The sequence below is a fragment of the Malaclemys terrapin genome, chromosome 23 (genome assembly GCF_027887155.1).
Source record: "Malaclemys terrapin pileata isolate rMalTer1 chromosome 23, rMalTer1.hap1, whole genome shotgun sequence".
Classification (NCBI taxonomy): Eukaryota; Metazoa; Chordata; order Testudines; family Emydidae; genus Malaclemys; species Malaclemys terrapin.
This window is the reverse complement of record NC_071527.1, coordinates 606,664-627,755: the sequence shown is the minus strand read 5'-3', so window position 1 is coordinate 627,755 and position 21,092 is coordinate 606,664. Positions and strand designations below refer to the sequence as shown.

The following is a 21,092-nucleotide window of genomic DNA, read 5'->3' as shown; positions in this document are numbered from 1 at the left end:
CTTTACTGCAAGATATCTTGGCACACTGTCCTACTGCAGGCTCATTTTAGTATACAAAGGAGACAGACGCCACAGAGTAATAATCTTTATAGTGCTGGTCATGGGCAAGATTCATGGCACTTCTGGTATTGGACAAGCTATACAATATCAAAAATTAGGTTCCATTGATTGTGTAATAAAACAAATATTGGCTGGAGGTTTCATCTTGTACTGGAAAACTATTGCCCATTAATTTTAAACAGTGACTCTAATGCACAATAGTTAATTACTGGCCACTTTTTCAACCCCTGAATTTTTTCCATAATAAGATTAAAGCACAAAATATGGGATAACATTTTATGTGCAGTTTTACACTTTTGTTATCCCTCAGTTTTGATTTGCTTAAACAACTATAATTCCAAGATACTGCCTGACTTTTCCAGGCAATAGAGTCTCTCTCACACACAGAGCCCAAAAAACAATGAACATTCTTGGGAGGGTTTACACCACTTGTTCATAAGAAAACAGTTTGAGATTTTTTTTGAAAAAGAAAAATATGTAAAATATTGCAAATAGAAAAATGCTTTGTTAATATGTCCTCAGTATTTTTTTTTTTAAATTCCTTTTGAAATTACAACTCAAACTCTAAATTCTCAAGAATCTGTTTAGTTAAAGACAACTCTTGAGCAGTACTGTGTAAAGTACTGCCGGAGGAATAAGTACTAATGTTACAATATATTGCTATAATACCTCACCAGTATATAAGCATATCTTGATAGTACTGTTGTAACCAAAACTGAAAGTGTCCTCAAATCACCCAACAAATTTAGGTTTCAGAGTAGCAGCCGTGTTAGTCTGTATCCGCAAAAAGAACAGGAGTACTTGTGGCACCTTAGAGACTAACAAATTTATTAGAGTATAAGCTTTCATGGACTACAGCCCACTTCTTTGGATGCATATAGAATGTTATGGCATTCTATATGCATCCAAAGAAGTGGGCTGTAGTCCACGAAAGCTTATGCTCTAATAAATTTGTTAGTCTCTAAGGTGCAACAAATTTAGGTAACTGAAATCTAAGCCCACTTCTTGAAAGGCATGATAAAAGGAATTAGAAAATAAAAAGAGTAATATAACTAAAAGTACTGACCATTGCAGTCATGCTGGATACCTGTATGATTCCAGACTGTCTAGTCAGATTAATTATCCTTTTATATTTACATAGTTCCCCCACACAACCAAGATTGAATAAATCGTGTCCCCTAGAAATAGGAGAAAATTACAAAAATACACCTTAAATTGTTTATTTTATTTTGATTTTATATCAACCTAAACTGTGTGAAAAAGGCTTTCTGGAAAGGGAATGTGTTAATATAAAAAAAGGAGGACTGCCATTTAGGGTTTTTGGAAAAGCCTGTTTGGATATATCTACACACACATTTTATACACACAGTAGAGCTGGATAATAAAAATTATAATCTCGCTTTACCAAAGTATTTATTTACATCAACGGATACTTGAAGTAGATAAGATTTCCTTCAACACAATCTCTATAGTTCATTTTTGACAGCAGAGATTATTCAGTGTTGAATCTCAGATGATGCCAAATGTCCTCTCATCTCATCTCTCTGTAGAAAACCATATGTAGCTGTTCTATCATGGCAGCTGGCCAAAGAAAAAGTTTAAGGGTGGGGAATATTAACAGTGTTGGTTTTTTCCCCTCCTAGGTTTTAAAATTAATACCACAAAATAGTCTACATTCTTTCCAACTGTACTGTTATTTTTATCCTGTATATGTCAATGGTTGTTTTCAATATCTCTTACAGTATATTAAGAGGAGATAAATGGCATAAAAATGTTCCCTGACAATAAGTAAATGGAGCCAACAGGTATAGTCCAAGGTCAAGAAAGAGACACTTAATACGTCTGACAATGTAAACTGTGTTCAATAATACAAATAACATCCATAACAATTAACAGTACAGTGTTTAAACTAAGTCAAAGATAATATACCTTAGTTAAAAAGGAGTTTATATTTCAAAAGTCCACATTTCCTAAAATCTTGTGGAATATGATAGTGAGTGCAAACAGTGAAAGCACCCTTACAAATCTGTAATTATGCTAAAAGTCACACCACAAATTGCATAGTTTTAAACCAGATTGCAGGAAGGCTGAGCTTTCACAAATTTATTCACAAAGTGAAATGAAACTGTATATTCGCTGTTTGAATAGGCTGGTTTCCTCATTGGCTGAAGCACCAAACATGTTCAAGGGCAATCAGAAATCAGTTAAGGTACAGCAAATTGTGTTCCACTGGTGTATATTTTCTAGATAAACAATTTAGCATAATAATAAACTTGAACACAGGATAAGTGATTCCTGATTTTAAATTAATTGTTTTACTTCAAAATTCATTTATTATGGATATGAAAACTTCATGTCAGGAGAAAGTAGCCTTAGTAAACCACTTACGGGATGGATCCTGTAACTTGCCGAGTGCCCTCAACTCACAGTGATTTCAGTGGGATTTGCAAGGTGCTCAGCAGTTTGCTGAATTGGACCTTTAGTTATACCAGTTAAATATTTGAGTGAAATTTTCAAAAGCACTCAGCATTGGCTTAACTCTGCTCCCACTGAAGTGTAATGCTGAACACATTTTAAAATCCCACATGAAAGCTTTAATTTTTTTTCTTAATATAAACAATTAATAAGGTAAAATATTTTGAGATTGATCAATAACAATTTTTTATAACCTACTTATCAGAAATTTCAATCTAATATGTCTCGTTCTAAACAAAAGCCAAGTGCTGGTCTATTTTCAATAATTTAAGAACAAATCACCGTTCAAAGTAAAATATTAAAAGTGTGTATGTTTTGATTGCACATTAGTCCTCCCTCACCCAATGGATCTCAACTACAATCTGATCTGAAAGGATACAGGGGCCCAGTACTTTACGTCTGCACACCTTTGATTTGATGGAAGTTGAGAGCGCTCAGTTCCTCACAGGTTCAGGTTGCTAGCACTGCGCAATACAGCAGGTTTTCCATATATCAGTGCATGCAAACAATTTAATGCATTTGAAAAATGCTTTCATTCTCCCAAATTCACCAGAACAAGTAACAACCAATGTTCACTTCCTCAAGGAAAAAGTTTAGAGAGACAGCAGATGAACTAAGAAAGCAATCAGGCATCAATATTTATTAACACAAGACAAAGGAAACACAATCAATGCGTTAATGGAACACTGTCCAGCCAGGTGTTAAATTTAAAAAAGGATATCTACTCTAATTTTAAATAAATAAAAAACCTTTATACATAATTACATAATGTTGTAGTCTGAATTTGACAATGGTAAATATGTTGACAGTAATTAAAGAAAATTACATTTAGGCTAAAAATGTAATCTTGTTTTTACAATTTTATCTCCAGGACAATTAGTATGACCCAACTTAATTACACAGTTATCAGAAGTGCAGTGCAAGTGTTAACAGACTTAGACTTAAGTACTGCAATTTTATGCCACAAATACTTTTGCTAGGGCAGTAATCATACAACAGTAAGGTGTATAAAAACTTTTTAGTTCAGGGGTAACGGTTCTCAGGGTACATTGTAGCTCTCAACTCAGATTCATGGCATGGACACTAATGGGACGTTTATTTGCTTCTGCAACTGGATGAACTGCAAAAAGACAAACTGGAGTAGAGAGCTGAACAGGAGTAGGTTTGCCCCTTTGGACTCATTGCTGGATTCTAAACGGTACCATACATGATTGGGGGTGGGGGGAGAGGGGAGGCAAATCCAGCTCTGAACAGGAATAGCTAATGTCAAAGCCTTTGATGGCCAGCCAAGTTCCTTAAGCTAAATGTCAAGAGTCATTCACTTAGGGGATTCTTCCCTACTACAATGAGAAAATATTTTAGGGTGAATTGGTTACATCTCAAGGCTCTCCCAAAATGTATCAAATGAGTTGTTAATCAGTTTGGAAGAGCATCACTGTGCTCCCAAACTCAAGGAGGCATCAGCGACTAATACTTAGTGCTGTATAACTAGTTATTTACAGGGATGTTGTAATGATTAGATTATATCCCCATCTATAGATTTGCCAACTGAGGCAGTGAAATGACTTGCCCAAGGCAACACGGCAAGTCAGCAGCAAAACTTACTAGAATCCAGGACACTTCCTGACACCCAGCCCCATGTTTATTCCGCTAACACACGCTTCTTATTTTGCTGAACACGCTCAGAAGCATCTAGTAATGTCAAAGTTGGCCACTTCTATATGCTACTTATCAGGAAACAAGACTTGAGCACTGTGGGCACTTAGGGGACAAAAAGACCATAGATTACAATTTGAATTCATGAATCCCTAGTCACAGAAATGTATGGATCAGAATACAGTTAATTAGAATCACACTACACTAGACATTTAAAAACATAATTATTCAGCTTCTAGAAATCCAAGCTGAGGTGGAGGAAGGAGAAATTAAAATTACTGAGCTTTTCAGTATTAAAGAGAGAACTTCAGCCTTCTAGATTGAAAATTCCAAAATGCCACTCTAAAAAGTCACTCTGCACTGCACATATTAGCAATCCTTGATTAAATTCATATCACAAGACATTTGTGAATTTTTATTAATGCAAAATTACATAAGTGGAGAAACCCAATCAAAGATGGTTCACTCTCAGTGGACAAGGATTTAAAATTGACAAAACAATGCATCTAAAAAGTGAAGTAACTAGGATATGAAAAAAGCCTTTCAGAACTGTCTTTTCAAAAGTCAGGAGAACAAAGTGAAGCTGCATTGCAAACTTTCCATTCAAGGAAAGTGTGTAATAAAACAGGGAGATTCTCTCAAGGTCGTCAAGGCTGGTCATAGGCAATTTATATGCTGTTACCCAGCTGATCTACACTGGCATTTAATTTTTACAGCAACGACTACACAGTTGTCCATTTCCTCATTTTTGCAGAGGATCTGTTAAAACCACATTCATTTGGAGGCTTTGTACACTTCATATCTACCTAGCAGCATGACTGTGGAAATACTGTTGTTTTAAAATATCCACGAGGGTCTTATTTAAAAAATCTAGGAATTTAACATCAACTCTTTAGAAAAGTAAATATTTAAGCTGCTGGTTTGTAAGGAATTCTCTCCCTGTGGTAGACCTGCCATAGTCAATGAAGATGTATCCTTCCACCTCTATGACAAGCAAATTAACCCTAAATATTTTCAGACTATATTCAGAGCTTTATATCTGAATGTTAACACTCCAGCCCTCAATGAAGAACTGTTATAAAGCATTCATAAGGAGGGGGGGTTTCAAGTACAGAACCACAACTTGTTTACAGATGGCTGTCAGAGCAGCACTTAATATAGCTGTTATAGATTTGGATTTATACAAGTTTACATTATAAACCTTTATAAAAATTACCTAAACACACTGTATACTTGTTACAGGGGGTAAATAATACATATTAAAATATTTTAAGCATGTATTTACATAACAGACCACAATTGGCCCCAAAAAGCTGTTACAATTTCTGCTATCAGGTCTTCTATGCTTCCAAAGTTTTGTTTTCTTAATCACATAAGAGGAAAAAAAAAAAAAAAAACAAGAAATCCAACTATGCTCAAATGCTGCTAAAGGTTAGATGAAAGAAAGATAGTTGATTCTGAAACCTTGTCTCTCCCTCAGCCCACCGTGCCAGAGGATTACAATAATTTCCAAACGGTTTGTCTTCTTGCACACTTTAAGGCTTCTGCTTTTCAGCATTAATAAAGGCCGCAAACTGACCAACTATTTCGGGATGCTGTAATCTTGACTTTTTTGAAGATATTTCACTATGCATGCACTAGAACAACATTATCCTTGCTTTCCGTTGCCACTTTGTCCCTCGCTTAAAAAAAAAAACCACATGCTGATTTCAGCCAACTCTCTTTCAGAATTATTAAATTCTTTCTGGTGAATGCCTCAGGGAAATTCAGGGTATTTTCCATATAAAGCCTTTGTACACATTACATTTGCTGCTATAACTGTGGGCAACTGGAATAAATTAAGGATGGAGCCACAATCCCAGCAATGAATTTAATTATTTTTGTCAATCTGTGCCATAATCTTAGCTTTTGGTTTTTTTAAACACAAAGCTCCATAATGAGGGGAAGCTGAGGCTGTCACACAAGTGTACAAATTTCAGTTAAGCATTCTGGAGATGCAGTACAGTTTCTATCAAATTTTTATTTTATTTTTAATGTTTCAAAAGCTTAAATACTTCAGCCTCATTTAGAAAGATGTGACTTAAAAACATAGGCTTCTACATACTATGACATATTCTGGCCAGCAATAAAAGACTACATACATACTGAATTAAGAAAACTTTTGTAAGATTTGCATTTCTCACATTAGTTGCCTAACCAAATGTAATTTATGTTAAGGACTTCAAAAATTACAGTCCTCTACTTCAGATGTCATAATTACTTAAGCCAATTTTCTGTCTAAGTGAATTATGTATATTAATATTTACATTTTAAAAATATAGGCAAAATCCATTTTAAATTAAAGAAATATCTATACGAGTAAGTAATTCTTACTTTCAGGGGGTTATTGGATTTGGTCATGGCACAATTTTAAATAAGCAGTGAGATCTCATGGAACGAATAGCTACAGTACAGTTGCAAAGTACATTATATACTGGGGAACTGGAGGACTCGGATGACTCTCTTCTTAATAGTTTATTATCTTAAGTAAATAAACCCTCCCCTTATAGAATCATAAAACAGTATTAGATAAAAATACAAATATGTACAACAGATGAAAAAAGTAACACTACTGTAAAGGCCTTAGGAATTTTGTAACTCACACACTTGTCAACTTTGCATTGTCTATAAAGCTAATGTTCAGTAAACTGTTACAAACATTTTCCATTGTCTACCATATTTCCATTTGACCCTCAGTTGTGATCATAACCCCACAGGATGAAATGAAGGGAATATGGTAGCGATCACAAACTTTACATCAAGTATTAGTACTTTTCACCAGCTTCATTTCTATAGTCACCATTGGTCATTTTAGTGGTCCTACGAAGTTTGTGAACATTATCCCCTCTACCCCATTACATGTTATACGCCACATAGATGGGATCTAATTGATCAGCCAGGAAACTGTCACGGAGATGCATCCGTTGTTTTTCTCCTCTGGAATTGATGGGAATAACTCCTGGATCCACCACCACCACAACTCCCACAATTAGATAATGTTCTTCCAGAACCACATTGGTAACTAGAGGGACTAAATCCAGGGCTTCCTGTTCACAGCCGCACAGCTCCACAACTACCACCAGCAAGTTGGTCCATGTGAACACAGCACTGAAATTTAATAAAAAATATATATTTAATGCATATATTTTGTATAAACATGAAGTTACAAATCTTATTCCCCCTTCCTAGATCTTCCTCTTTTGTTCAGGTACCCGGATATCATGGTGATGTACAAACAGTACACATACCAGAACTTTCCCTGTTACATGACTGTTAGGTACCCAGTTCGTGGAAGGCAGATCTAGCATAATGCATATGTTTGAAATCTTCACACTTATCTGTGAGCAGACTACACACCCAGTATCTTAGCAAGGAATGGTGGTAGTACACTGGGAGGAGTGAGAGGGAAAGAGTTGAGGAGCTGCATAAAGTTACACTTTAATTTTGAACAGGATTCCCAGCCACAGTCCTTTCTACATTTGGGAACAACTGCTCCTATTTTCCTCTGCACAAGTCCTGGATTATTCTATTGTTCAAACAGCATAAGGCTCCAGGACAGTTTTTTCTTCATTCAGGCATATTAAGCGATTGTATTGGCTTTAAGATTTCTGAATTCCCTTCCCATTTGAAGCCATCCTTCTGAGGATGCAGGTGTCCTTCAAATAAATGAATGGGAGCAAAAGTACAGAGGAAACTGTCATCAAAGGCCACTGCAAATTTCAAACACTTTATTAACAAGCAGATCAGGATGCTACTTCGTCTGACTTGTGGGCTAAATGTTGCTCTCAGTTCTGCAGGTATAAACAGAAGAGTAAATGTTCCTTACACACTAACACAGAGGAGATCAGAGTTTGTACTTTGTCACCTTCAGCTAAGGCTCTTGACAGAACATTAGGCCTCAACTCAATATTATCCTCAATAACTTGCCTACGTTTACACAGCAAGTCTATGGCAGACCTACGAATAGAACCCATCTGACTCCTTGCCTTGGGCTTTTACCACTTGATCCTTTTATATTGCTGGGTAAATGGGGAAACGTGCATTCCGTAGTGTTCTAGCTTACCATTCAGCAATGCTCCTGTGTGTCCGAGAGACTGAAGTCTCTATGTCAATTGGATGATAACGGAGTCCTCTCAGCTCCAAAGTTTCATCCAGTGCTCCTACGACATACAGTGCATCATGGCGATCTGGGGTTGGGGGATGAAAAATTGCACACACACATTTTAAAATGGGGGATGGAAAAAGATAAGCGGCGCGGTGAGTAAAGTATTACACAATGTGTACTTGTATTCCCTAGTGGTCAATCAAGTGGTAGAATTACAATAGCATTGACAAATGCCAGGTTTAAACTAGAAAATTTTGTTAGCATAATAATGTTGGTTAGGGGTGTGATTCTTTACAATATTTTTATACCAGCAAAAAGCCCTAGTATAGACACAGTTATACTAGCAAAAACGTCCTTATGATGGCACAAGCAGCGTCTCCACTAGGGGAGTGATCACTATAGCTCTACCAGCACACCCTTTGTAATGCAGACAAGGTCAAAGAGTTTGCTCTCTTCCTTCCCACCAGCATAACATGCTCCAGAGAGTTGAAGTTAAGGGGAAAATAACCTGGAATAAAGGGATAGAAAAAACTGCTACAGTCACAGATAAGGCTCGTATCCAAAATCACGTCCTTTGCTACAGCAGTGTCAGGGAACGATTCACCTACCCACACCCGAGAAATAGATCATGAGAAATCATCCAGGGTGTTAAATGCCAGGCAAGGTGTATGCCTTTCCTGAGACTGGTGGGGGAGAGTAGGCCTCATAACTCTCTACATTGGCACCTGTTCTCTAAGCCGGGGTACAATTAACTGACGCCTGAAGAAAGCTCAGTTCATCCCTACTGGCCAGTGAAAAGTCAGACACAGGACACAGTTGGGAAAATAAGGCATGGGTTTTTAGGACACGGTTGTTCCAGCCTGGAGGACGTTGCAACGTGCCAGATACCTGATGCTTGGAGACCTGGTGCTAGAGAAGAAATTAAAATCAATAGCAGCAGCTTTAGTGCGCGAGCAGGGGAGGCCTGGAGCAGATACACATTAACAGACGAAACCATGGAAAATTCTCCATCTTTGCTAAAAAGAAGGAGAAAGGCGCCCATTTTTATCTTACCTCCACTGGCAGCTGTGAGCTCCGTCCGGCGAACAAAGCCAAGGTATCCAGTTCTAGCCCAAAGTGTCTGAGCAGCATCGCCAAAGCTCAGACGAGTGTTGAAATGATCAGCTTGAAGGGATTCATTATCATAGATGGTATAGTAACCACTAGCCGTGTGGGGACTGTTCACCCAAATCTATAGAGGAGATAATAGGGTTGAGACCCATACACCATTGAAATGGAGCCTTCTTCAAACAAAAGGATTAAATGCATTATACTTCACAAAGAAATCATTGAGGGACTGAATTGTAAAAGGAAGTTCTTTTTATTGAAGATTTAGTTGGCACAGTAACTATTTGGCAGCTTAGCTCTGGGTGCCCAAAGAGCAGCCCAAGAGCCAAACACATCCTGCAGAGCACTTTACAGCTGCCCTCCTCCTATAACAGGAAGAGGATGGATAAACTACAGGTTTTTATTGCTTGTGAATTCAAACAACAATTTCTATTTATCTATCAAGACAGGTCTAACTACAATCAAATAATCAGAACAGCATGCAAGCTCAATTGCAAATTTGACTGTTTCTTTAGAATCCAACTGTCAATTACAGTAATCCAGGTGCAGTATTCCACAGCTAGATGAAATTTGCAATGGAGTGAACCTTCATTTCTAAAATTATCTCTCTAGTTTTGACATTAAACTTAATGCCCACACACAAGCTCTAGGCACCCCAACAGTACTTAGATTTCTAAATACCCAGCAGCATTAACCCTTATGTATAAATAAACTCTGCCAACCAGCAGCCTTAAAATAATCAAATGGAGATAATATAGCTCAGCCAGCAGACAAAAACAGAGAAACTCCCAAAACAGCAATTAAACCAGCAGCTACCTCCCCAAGGTGAGAATCTCCAACAGGCCCCTTGGTCTCAGGATTGACTATAATCACTTTGACTCCAGGCAAAATCTAAAGGACACAACAAGGAAAGTGAGTAAATCAGTTCATGGATTTCTGCCTGTAAGTGTCCAAAATACAAAAGAAGTTAGTTCACCTCTTGATTTTTGTGAGCATGGGCGTCACCTTCTATGGAATGTGTGTACACCTGTATTTGCACATCTACACAGGATATTAAGAACTGACTAATTTTATAGCAAGAATGCATTAATGACTCTCAAGGTCCAAGCAAGTGAGGGTTTCTGGGGTTGTAAATTCAGGACATCAGTGGTTAACTCCTATATGTTTTTTGAGAGTTTGCATAATGAAGTCTGCCCAGGCCACTTGGAAAAACTGTTTCTATTGCTGTTACTTCATTTAAGCAAAGGACTAACAGCCACTGCACATCCCAATGCATGCTGCCATCCAGGATACAGCAGACTGCTTACAGAACTCTGATAAAGTGAAAACATTTACTGTAAAATAGAATCAACCCCCGCTGCCCTCACCCTCAAATTGTTCCAGTGCACTGCAATATGGAAACTGCAATTGAAGTTACAGCAAAGCCTGCTATTAGAGTGAAAAAAAAAAGACTTCAACGTATGTGGGTTTCTCTGCACCAGGGAGTTAATTCAATGTCATCTTTCTCATGCCATACTGCATGACTGGCTTAATACAGATGCCTCCCTGAACTACAAGTTCACATATAAAATGTTTCTGTAGGACACAAACACACTTGGTCACATACTTTGTGTACCAAGCCATTAGGGAAGTGGATGTGAAATTACCTTCCCAGATTCCGAAAGCAGCAGGCTCTGTGGAGCTCCCCTCTCTACCAAACGCACTCTGAAGGGAAAAAACATTATGATGAAAAGCAAGAACTTCATTTACCACCTACCAAGGAATCTCATGGCCAACACAGTATTCTCCAGGAGGTTATGTAGAGGATGAATAATAAATAAAGTGCAATGTAAATACACTGTACCTGTCATGTCTTAAGGATTTCAGATCTACGTACACTGTGGTAGGATCAGGCCCAGAGGTTCCCTAAAGATTAACATTAAAGAACATGTTAATATTTTCTGTTTCTAATTATATGACAGTCAATGATAATTAATATAAAGTGTAAAAACCATACAGAAGAGCAGACAATTATATGAATAAAAAAACCCCAAAACAACCCACCACCCCACTCCCCACGCACAAAGAGCATTACTTTTTGGACACTGACTCCCTGGAAATAGTCCGAGCTGGGCTGTTTAATTAGTACAAATGCGGTGTGTGTGTTTGGGCTCCTGGAGAAGTGCCCTCACTTCTCACCCACCCACACTAGTCTCTCCATCTCCTGCTCAAAGAACGTCACACACTGGCCCTTCCTTTTAGGGTTTGTTTCTCTTTACTCTGTTTTCTAGTAACTCTTCAAAGAAAAGAAATCAGAAAATACCAAACTGTTTCAAGTCTCACTTTTTAAACAATTAAACAACAATGACAAGGCTGGTGCTCAAAGCCATTGCATTGATAAAGACAAGGTAATCCATGCCTCTGCCAAGGCAGGAGCTCTCAAATGTTTCCTTATGCTTCCTACAGATGCTAGAATTCATCTTCTCATTTCCCACCCCGGCAGCTGCACCAGAGGGAGCGCTAGCATAGACAGGCCACCAGCCGATACATCTGTTCTGAATGCTCCAACCATTGCTCTTATCCGTGGAGTGGCAAATGCTGGAAAACTGGGGGGAAAATGCTGGAATAGATACAATCTTACAGGAGGCCACACCTTGAGAGAAATTAACCCATGGCACCACAACCTTCCATTCATGACTAACATCCCTGTGGCAACTGCAGTTATTTCTTACATGGAAATGCAGAAGTTTGGAAGTATCAAGTGTTTTTAGATTCTTTAATGCAATCTGGCAGCTGGAAACAAGGAGGAACTGCCTGCACTGTGTGCCTTGCTGCTCTCCACAGAGCACCAGTGAGTGCTCCTCAGACCAGAGTTTGAGCTAAGTTAACAATTTAGCAGTATGTGTTGGTTATGAAGAGTTTGCCAATTCAGAGCTCGACAGAATCTGGAAACCTGGTGCCACTGACAACATAATGGTCATCCAATTAAATACCCCTTTGGTACCTGTAAACAGATAGCTACGTTGACCCTTGACCCAAAGGTGGTGCTCACAGCACGGGATGACAGGCCAATGTCTTTGAAAAGCTTGGAGAAGGACTGGGTGAGAGAAATTCGTGGCCGCTCTTCTGCGACCACCACACAGGTCCGGACACACGACAGATTAATTCCTCTTGCCTGCAGAAACACGGTGCAGATACAGATAAATGCAACAGTTGCTGCTCTGCCTCTGACAAACAAAGTAGAGTCCCACAGAAGACTGTTTGCCCCCTCCTCCACATCTAATCAGCAGGAGACAACAGGTCCACAAGTGAAGGATACCTCCCATTATGCCACTCATGATAAATGTACCTTATTGTGTCCCTGTTGGCAGGCTATCAAATGTGACTGATCAGGCAGCCCAAAAAGCATAAATGGAATAATGGCATTTTCAATTCTGCTTCCTATCCAGCTATAAGGAATACAGCTCTCTGCATTTCTGTAGTACCTCATCCCTGAGTTTAACTAAGCCTCACCACACCTCTGCAGGGTAGTTTAGTATTATCACTCCCATTTTACAGATGAGGAAATGGAGGCACAAATGGGTGAAGTGACTTGCTGAAGGTCACACTGAGGCTACACCAGAGCTGGGCACAGACCCCTCAGTTATGTACTCTAATCACTGGAAAACATCACTGCTGCCCCATAATTAAAGAAAAACGGACAGCACTACAGCTTTGCAGAGCTGCACAGTAACCTATGTGATTGGGGATATCATGCAAAGTACAAAACTTCAGAACATTTTGTACGGTCAATGATGCACAACTGACTGGTGACTTTGTAGATGGAGCACAAAGCCAGTTATAGGAAAACAGATGCAAGTAGTAATCATAAACCTTGAGCATATTTATTTTTTCCTCCTGCTCTTTCAGAGAGTCGTGCTGCTGCTTAATGGCTTGGCCAGCAGATAAGCTGTATCCTCAGCTGGCTTAGAGCCCTGCAGCAGGCTGATGGTATATAGCTGACTATTCATGCAGCATGATGCTGCTGCTACTGCCTCCCCCTTCTAAGGTTTGCTAATCTCCATTTGCTTTAGCACAAGACTGGGTACCAACTTTTAAAATCAGTGTAAGATACTGACAGAGGTTCTTACCTTTAAAACTTCGACCTGATTTCCAAGTCCCTTTGTGCACAACTCCATGACTGAATAGGAACAGAAAGTGTCCCTTATTTTGTACTGACTGACAGTGGAAAGCCAGAGGAAAAGATTGGATTCCAACTCCATAGGAGGAATTAAGATGGACTGGTGACCAGAATACACGCTGCCATGGAAGATTAGAGAGAGAAAGATTTTACTATAGAAGCTGGTTAGCATTAAGTTTGTTTTTGTTATTTTTGATCACCGACACATAGTGATGTTAGGACCTAATGTAGGTAATGGGATTCCATGTCTGAGATAATTTGATGACAACACTAGTGCCCATCTCCTTTATAATGTGCAGCAACATTGTATTTGTAATAAAAACGTCTTGTAATTGAGAAGTGGTGAACACACTTCCCATTGCCAACGTAAAAGAGAAACGCAGGTCCCGAAAATACATTCCATCGTAATATGTAACCAACAAAGAAAATGGGAGAAACTTTCTAGAACTAATCTCTTGCAGTGCATCTACATGTTAAGAGAAAAACAGCCACACCTGGATAGATCTTAAAACCGGAGGGGAAGGGGGTCATGTTATTGAACATTCAGAGCCAGATCCTGAGCTGGTATAAACTGGAATCATTCCACTGAAGACAATGTAGCTGGGTCAATTTATACCAGTTGAACATACAGCCCTCCATTTCCTGTTTTAAAACCAATCAATATCTTACCCTTTTGTTTTCATTCCAACTCATACCTGCAAAGGCACCAGAGCGTAAAGCCAAGTCCGCAGTAAGGATCAAGACAAATGGCAATCTGCCGAGAGGAATAGAGCTCACACTGGAGCTTTATCGCCCTGCAAAGCGCATTCACTGCTGAGTGGGACATCTGTAACAAAAGACAGAGGGAGAGATACAGTGTTGAAATCCAAGAACATAGGAACAGGATTTCTCTGAGTCAGCTGGGTACAGTGAAATATGGGCTTGGTTTCCTAACAATGCTACTCTGCAAATTAACTACCCTTATCGCACATGGTGAGTGCAAAACATTGTGGAAGCTTCCACACAAAGCTCTGTTTATCTTGGACCATTAAAGCATGTTATAAAAGGAGCAGCAGCTTCAGTTTCTCACTATACACCTCCCACAGCACTTGAGCCCAGCCAGCACCCTACACCAGAGCCTAAGGGCTCAGTTTTTGTTCCTGTTTCTTTCACACCCGTTTCTCTGTTGCCAACTGCCAGAGCTACTCTCTGCTTTCAGTGGAGGCCAGTGAATGCTGTTCCAATAGTTCACTATTAGCCGAGACTGCAGAGCGATACCATCATCATTCCCTGTTCACCTAAATATGCAATTCTCCATCAGCCTAGGCACCTGAAATCCTGAGGCTGCTTCTGGCCTCTGTCTTCTGGCATGACATCCCAATTTAGAGCTGCTTTACCAGCCTGAAGCCAGATTGCATTTTTTGGATCTGCCAATACATAGCTTTACTCTCCCAGTTTATTAACTGGGACAAGTGATTTTTAAATTAAATCACAAGAGCCACTTTAAAAAAAAAAAAGATTCAGCCAAAAAAGGGTTATATGAGACCTTCCTTCTCATCAAGTGTTACTGTACCTTCACTCCCGTAAGCATGCCTGTCGTGGACACACTAAAATCTAGGTATGCCAACATCTCTGGTGTGGGTGGTTTATAGATCTGAGGTAGCCGCTTCCTGGGCAAGTCATCTGTGTGGGTAAGAAACAAAAAGTCTTATGATTCTGTTGTTTCTGAATTGGGATTCTCAGGGATGATGGAACTTTCAATGACTAGGATGAGATGAATGCGTGAGAAGAGCAAGCCTTCTCGATAATTAGCTGTGGAATTACCTTCCACAAGAGAGTGACCAACATGTCTCACTGCTTTCAGGAGGAGGTGCAAGGGCCATTTCTATGTCAAAGCTTTCCCATTAAAAAAAATCTGTCTGCTCTTGAAAAGGAGGAGAAAAGAGAATCTAGGCTGTGTGTGTGAACCCTATTCATTTGGACTGTAAGGTGCTCTGATACCACTCTGAGGAGTAAAGGGTGGGGAGATTCAATCGATGTTGCGAGGCACTGAATCAAATACGTAAATGCTATCAAGATATTACACTTGTCATGTGCCATTCAGTGCTTGTCCTCTCTTCTGAAACTGCCAGATAGGGGTCAGGTCAGTGCTAACTATGACATGGATACCTGTTCTGAGGCCACTAACATCAACTGGACTTTAAATTTTACCCCCATGCTATAATTCTACATGGGGCTCAGCTCTGCACAAGGAATAATTAGAGTTTCCAGGGTCAACCATGGGTCAGATTACAAGGCAATCCCAGCCTTCTCTAAACACTCTTTGTTCAAATTAATTCAAGAACATTCAACATTTTTAGTCAAAAGGGGCTAGAAAGTCTTGAGACACCCTCTCTGTTCCATCTGGAGTTGTATCCTTCCCACAGACTGCTTTCCTCATTCACAAAATGTCACATCTCATAATAGGAGCCTGTCAGCACGGCTCTCCCTCTCCCCCCCCCCCCCTTTTTTAATTGTATGTTTAAAAGTGTAAAAGCTGGGAGCTGCTGAACCACAGTCTCTCTGAGCTGCTTTTTCTGAGCATTGAAGCCCCCAGAGCAGCCAGATAGTGTCTGTATTGGCAACACCAGAACTTCTTATGAGTCAGAATCCCTACATGCGGCTTTGAAAATCTTGGAAATTTGGCAAAGAGAAGTTCTCACCTGTGTCAATGATGGTTGGCCAGGTTTTCACATCCACAGCAGCAGCTGCCTCTCTGGATTTCAGTAGTCTCATTAAGGTCTGAGTTGTGAGAATGCAGGCAGCTTTGCTGACCTAAAAATATAACCAACCAATGATTACTAGAATGTGGAAGAGAAACACCTGTGGCCTTTCAAGCCCCATAACTAGTGGAGGTTGTGGGCATGCTTGTGCAATGCACTTTCCCCACCTATGGGCCAGCCTCCCCTACAGTCTCTCACTAACGTCCTTTGCTATTCCAAAACACACCACCCTGCTCAGACAAGACCCCAAATTAAAGAATTTTTTCACTTGACCAGAGATGTGGCAAGATCTTTGGAGAGGGTGAGTAGGGATGTTATGTCAGGTGGGAACCGGACAGTACCTCTCCCTCCATACCTACAGAGTCAGCCTAGGCCAGTTACTGTAATTAGTAGGTAATTGGTAGACTGGCACTTGCCCAGTAGTCACTTAGAGGTACAGTGTTGCAATAAGGAAGTGTTATTTACTCCTTCTCATAACACAAGAACTAGGGGTCACCAAATGAAATTAATAGGCAGCAGGTTTAAAAACAAACAAAAGGAAGTATTTCTTCACACAACACACAGTCAACCTACTCCTTGCCAGAGGATGTTGTGAAGGCCAAGACTGTAACAGAGTTCAAAAAAGAACTAGATAAGTTCATGGAAGATAGCTCCATCAATGGCTATTAGCCAGGAGGGGCTGGAATGGGTGCCCCTAGCCTCTGTTTGCCAGAAGCTGGGAATGGGCAACAGGGAATGATGATAATTACCTGTTCTGTTCATTTCCTCTGAAGCCCCTGGGATTGGCCACTGTCAGAAGACAGAATACTGGGCTAGATGGACCTTTGGTCTGATCCAGTATGGCCGTTCTTATGAGTTATTATGTAACAAGCATGTGGGTCGCATAAGTTAGCCTATTCCTGTTGCCATGTATTTTGCAGCACCCCTTGTATCACCCCTGTAACAGCTAAAGGCAGCTGTTATACTGAATTCTCATTTATTAAAAAAAAAAGTCAAATAGTTCATTCTGATGCGAGAGGGTGTTCTAATATACTGCAGCCATAGAATCATAGAATCATAGAATATCAGAGTTGGAAGGGACCTCAAGAGGTCATCTAGTCCAACCCCCTGCTCAAAGCAGGACCAATTCCCAGCTAAATCATCCCAGCCAAGGCTTTGTCAAGCCGGGCCTTAAAAACCTCCAAGGAAGGAGACTCCACCACCTCCCTAGGTAACGCATTCCAGTGTTTCACCACCCTCCTAGTGAAATAGTTTTTCCTGATATCCAACCTGGACCTCCCCCACTGCAACTTGAGACCATTGCTCCTTGTTCTGTCATCTGCCACCACTGAGAACAGCCGAGCTCCATCCTCTTTGGAACCCCCCTTCAGGTAGTTGAAGGCTGCTATCAAATCCCCCCTCATTCTTCTCTTCCATGAAAGATAGCACGAGAGATTTCATTCTTACAACTCTCCAAATCCAAACACCAGAATAATGGTGCCCCATGCCGGGCCCATAGGTTGCAGCTTCCTATTACTCACATCTACGATCATTCGCACAGTGGGCAGAGTCGCAGTTAGGTTCTGAGCATGAGGTGGTCGAACGGTCACAGGAATGCAGCCAGCATACAAACAGCCATAGAATGCAGCGATGAGTTCAATGCCTGCAAGAACACAAGAGGCTGTCACACAAGTCCTCGTGACACTACTCCAGTGGGTCCTGAACTGTGAGGCACGCCCACTGGGGGGCACAGAGGAATTTTTTGGGGAGGTGCACACAGGGTGACCAGATAGCAGATCGGGACAGGGGGTGGGGGGTAATAGGCACCTATATAAGCTCCTTGATATTGATATGGAGAGGGAGCTCGTTTGCGACCAGAGGCCCTGCATTTGGAGGTCTCCCAAATGCGCAACCCATCTCAGAGCTGACGCATCTATTACCAGTGACAAGGAAGGCTGAGGGCTGCTGAAGGGGACTCCTTTACACAGTGTCCGAGGGTCGAGCCACCATTAAAGGGACTCAAGCACCTGCCCCGGCACCATGACCACTGAATTCACGCTGTCGCGTCCCAGGCGATAGGCCGAAGTGAGCCACGTAAGTGCAGGCTGCCATGTGGACGAGGAGACTCAGGCATCCCCTGGCTGTGTGGTCAGGTATTGCCTGAGGCCTCGAATGACGTCCATCATGGCTTGGAATTGGGACTCTGACAAATTTGCATCCGAAGAAGTGGGCTGTAGTCCACGAAAGCTTATGCTCTAATAAATTTGTTAGTCTCTAAGGTGCCACAAGTACTCCTGTTCTTCTTTTTGACTCTGACAAAAGTGCTCTTGCCTGAACCGAGTATAAAACCACCCCGATGAATTCTATTCTTTGGGTTGGTGCCAAGTTGACTTGTTCAAGTTGAGGTGGAGACCCAGTCTCTCAAATGTGGATCTGACCAATCGGACTTCAGACTCCACCTGCCCCCTGAGCAGCCAGTCGTGGAGGTAGGGGTATACCTGCACCTGCCTCCGACAGAGGAAAGCAGCCATGACCGACATGCACTTGGTGAACAGTAGGGGGGCTGTTGAGAGGCCGAATGGAAGGACCATAAATTGATAATGTTTGTGGTCGATCATGAAGCATAGGAATCACCTGTGTGCAGGCCGAATAGCTATATGGAAGTACGAGTCTTTCATGTCGAGGGTGGCGTACCAGGCTCCCAGATCCCAGGAAGACCATGTGGAACGTCAACTTTACCATGAACTTGTTGAGTCCTCGCAGATCTAGAATGGGTCTGAAACCCCCCTTGGCTTTCGGGATTAGGAAGTATCGGGAATAGAACTTGCCCGAGGAACCTCCTCCACTGCTCCCATGGCAAGGAGCGCCCGCACCTCCTGGATAAGGAGTTGCTCATGAGCAAATGGGGAAGGGGGTGGGAGGGAGGGTAGGAGCAGAATTTGAGAGAATATCCCACTTCTACTGTACGGACAACCCAGCAGTCTGAAGTTATTTGGGACCAAGCATGGCATAAGTGGGACAGACGATTCAAGAAAGACGGGGAAGGATCCAGAAGTGAGGCTGGTGCGCTGTCCTCGGGCGCACCTTCAAAAGGCCTGCTTGGAACCCAACGATGGTTTAGTCGGGCCCTGGCCCTGCCCGGGCAGGGGATTTGAAGGCTTTTGTCTGCCATTCCTGCCCCTTCTCCTATAAAAGTCCTGCCTTGGCCGAGGATAGGAATGCTGCTGCTGAGGCTGGAAATGTTTACATTGGGTTGCCAGGGTGTGCATACCTAAGGATTTCATGGTAGCCGTGGAGTCCTTTAGCCTATGCAGCCTAGAGTCAGTCTGCTCTGTAAACAGACCTGCCCCATCAGGTCCTGCATGGTTTGTTGAACCTCGGGCTGGAGTCCCAAGGCCTGCAGCCATGAGCTCATGGCAATGCCAGAGAACAAGATGCACACCACTGAGTCTGCAGCGTCCAGTGAGGCCTGTAGAGAGGTCTGTGCCACCGCTTTGCCCACCTCCCCTATTGCTCCAAACTCCTGCCTGGACTCTGCTGGCACCAGCTCCTTAAACTTGAGCATCAAGTTCCAGGAGTTGAAGCTGTATCTACTCAGAATTGCCTGCTTGTTGGCAATCCTGAGTTGCAACCCCCCCGGGGAATACACTTTGCTCCCAAAGAAATCAAGGCGCTTGGTGTCCTTGGACTTAGACGTTGGGGCTTGTTGTCCCTGCTGCTTAGTGTGACCAGACGTCCCGATATTACCGGGACAGTCCCAATTTTAGGGGACTTGTCCCGTGTCCCGACCTTACATCGGTCGGGACGCACTTTATGTCCTGATATTGGGGGACCGCGGCAAGCTGGCACCGCTCCCCGCTTCTTCCGGGCCTCGGGGCAGCGTAGCTGAGCTCCTGGCGCTGGCCGGCCGGAGACTGCAGAGTGCTGCAGCCCCACTCCCCAGGCATGCACAGAGGCAGGGACAGGGCTTGTAGGCGCCCTGCCCCCGCCCAGTGGAGGGAGCTCTTTGGGGGCTCTGGTTGCTGGGTGGGGGGCAGGGATGGTAGCCCGGCTCAGCTCGTAGCTGAGCAGCAGCAGCTCGCGTTGCTTCTGAGGCACCGGCCACTCGCTCTAGGTAACTGCTCGCCTGTTCGGCCCCCTTTCCTCTGGCTCCCTGGTTCCAAAAGGGGTTTAAAGGAGCAGCCCCTTAGCCATGCTGCCTGCCCTGCCCTCCTCTAGGGGTGGAGGAGCTCTCTGGAGTTAGGGCAGTCTTGCAGACCCAGCAATCGCTGTTTCCAGAGCCGAAGTCTCTTCCCCTGAGGCGTTTGTAAATGCACCATAGATTGAGTGGCTCTTGTTGATATACACAAGTACTGCTGTGTGTTCTCTTGAACAGAGTGGGTGTGTGTGGGGCATTGGTTTCTGTTCTCTGCTAAACAACAAAGGCTTAAAAATGTGCAGAGGAGGACCAGAGGCGAGGAGGACCAGTCTGAGTGGAGCAGAGTCTCAGCCATAGGGGGGTGGGGTATGTTAGGTTGAAAAGTCCCTCCCGAGTCCCACTATACAAAAAGAACTGGGGGTTTGTTGTTGCTGGCTGCCGCGCCTCCCACCCCGCCAATTTTTCCTCCTGTACTCCGGCGTTTTTTTTTTTTTTTTTTTGCTCCCCGCCCCAATATTTCACTTCTGTCATCTGGTCACCCTACTGACGCTCCTTTTCATTTACTGCAGCCACCACCAATGAGCAAGGCTGCGGGTGTGTGAAGAGGTATACGTACCCCTTAGATGGGATGAA

The 21,092-nt window shown here is 42.2% G+C and overlaps 1 protein-coding gene across 2 annotated transcripts in view; it reads right to left on the bottom strand.

Annotated features, from left to right (window-relative positions):
* Positions 1-3,146: 3,146 nt before the first annotated feature.
* DIP2B (disco interacting protein 2 homolog B) overlaps positions 3,147-21,092 on the bottom strand; it is a 141,981-nt gene continuing 124,035 nt past the window's right edge. For both annotated transcript variants that reach the window (XM_054012526.1, XM_054012527.1), the window contains 12 exons: positions 17,863-17,984; positions 16,283-16,394; positions 15,154-15,263; positions 14,297-14,427; positions 13,552-13,720; positions 12,426-12,596; positions 11,286-11,347; positions 11,089-11,146; positions 10,259-10,333; positions 9,389-9,566; positions 8,294-8,417; positions 3,147-7,338 (listed from right to left, as the gene is read on the bottom strand). In XM_054012526.1, coding sequence (XP_053868501.1) covers positions 7,086-7,338; positions 8,294-8,417; positions 9,389-9,566; positions 10,259-10,333; positions 11,089-11,146; positions 11,286-11,347; positions 12,426-12,596; positions 13,552-13,720; positions 14,297-14,427; positions 15,154-15,263; positions 16,283-16,394; positions 17,863-17,984 — 1,565 coding nt within the window. In that variant the 3' untranslated portion in view covers positions 3,147-7,085. The remainder of the gene's footprint in view (positions 7,339-8,293; positions 8,418-9,388; positions 9,567-10,258; positions 10,334-11,088; positions 11,147-11,285; positions 11,348-12,425; positions 12,597-13,551; positions 13,721-14,296; positions 14,428-15,153; positions 15,264-16,282; positions 16,395-17,862; positions 17,985-21,092) is intronic.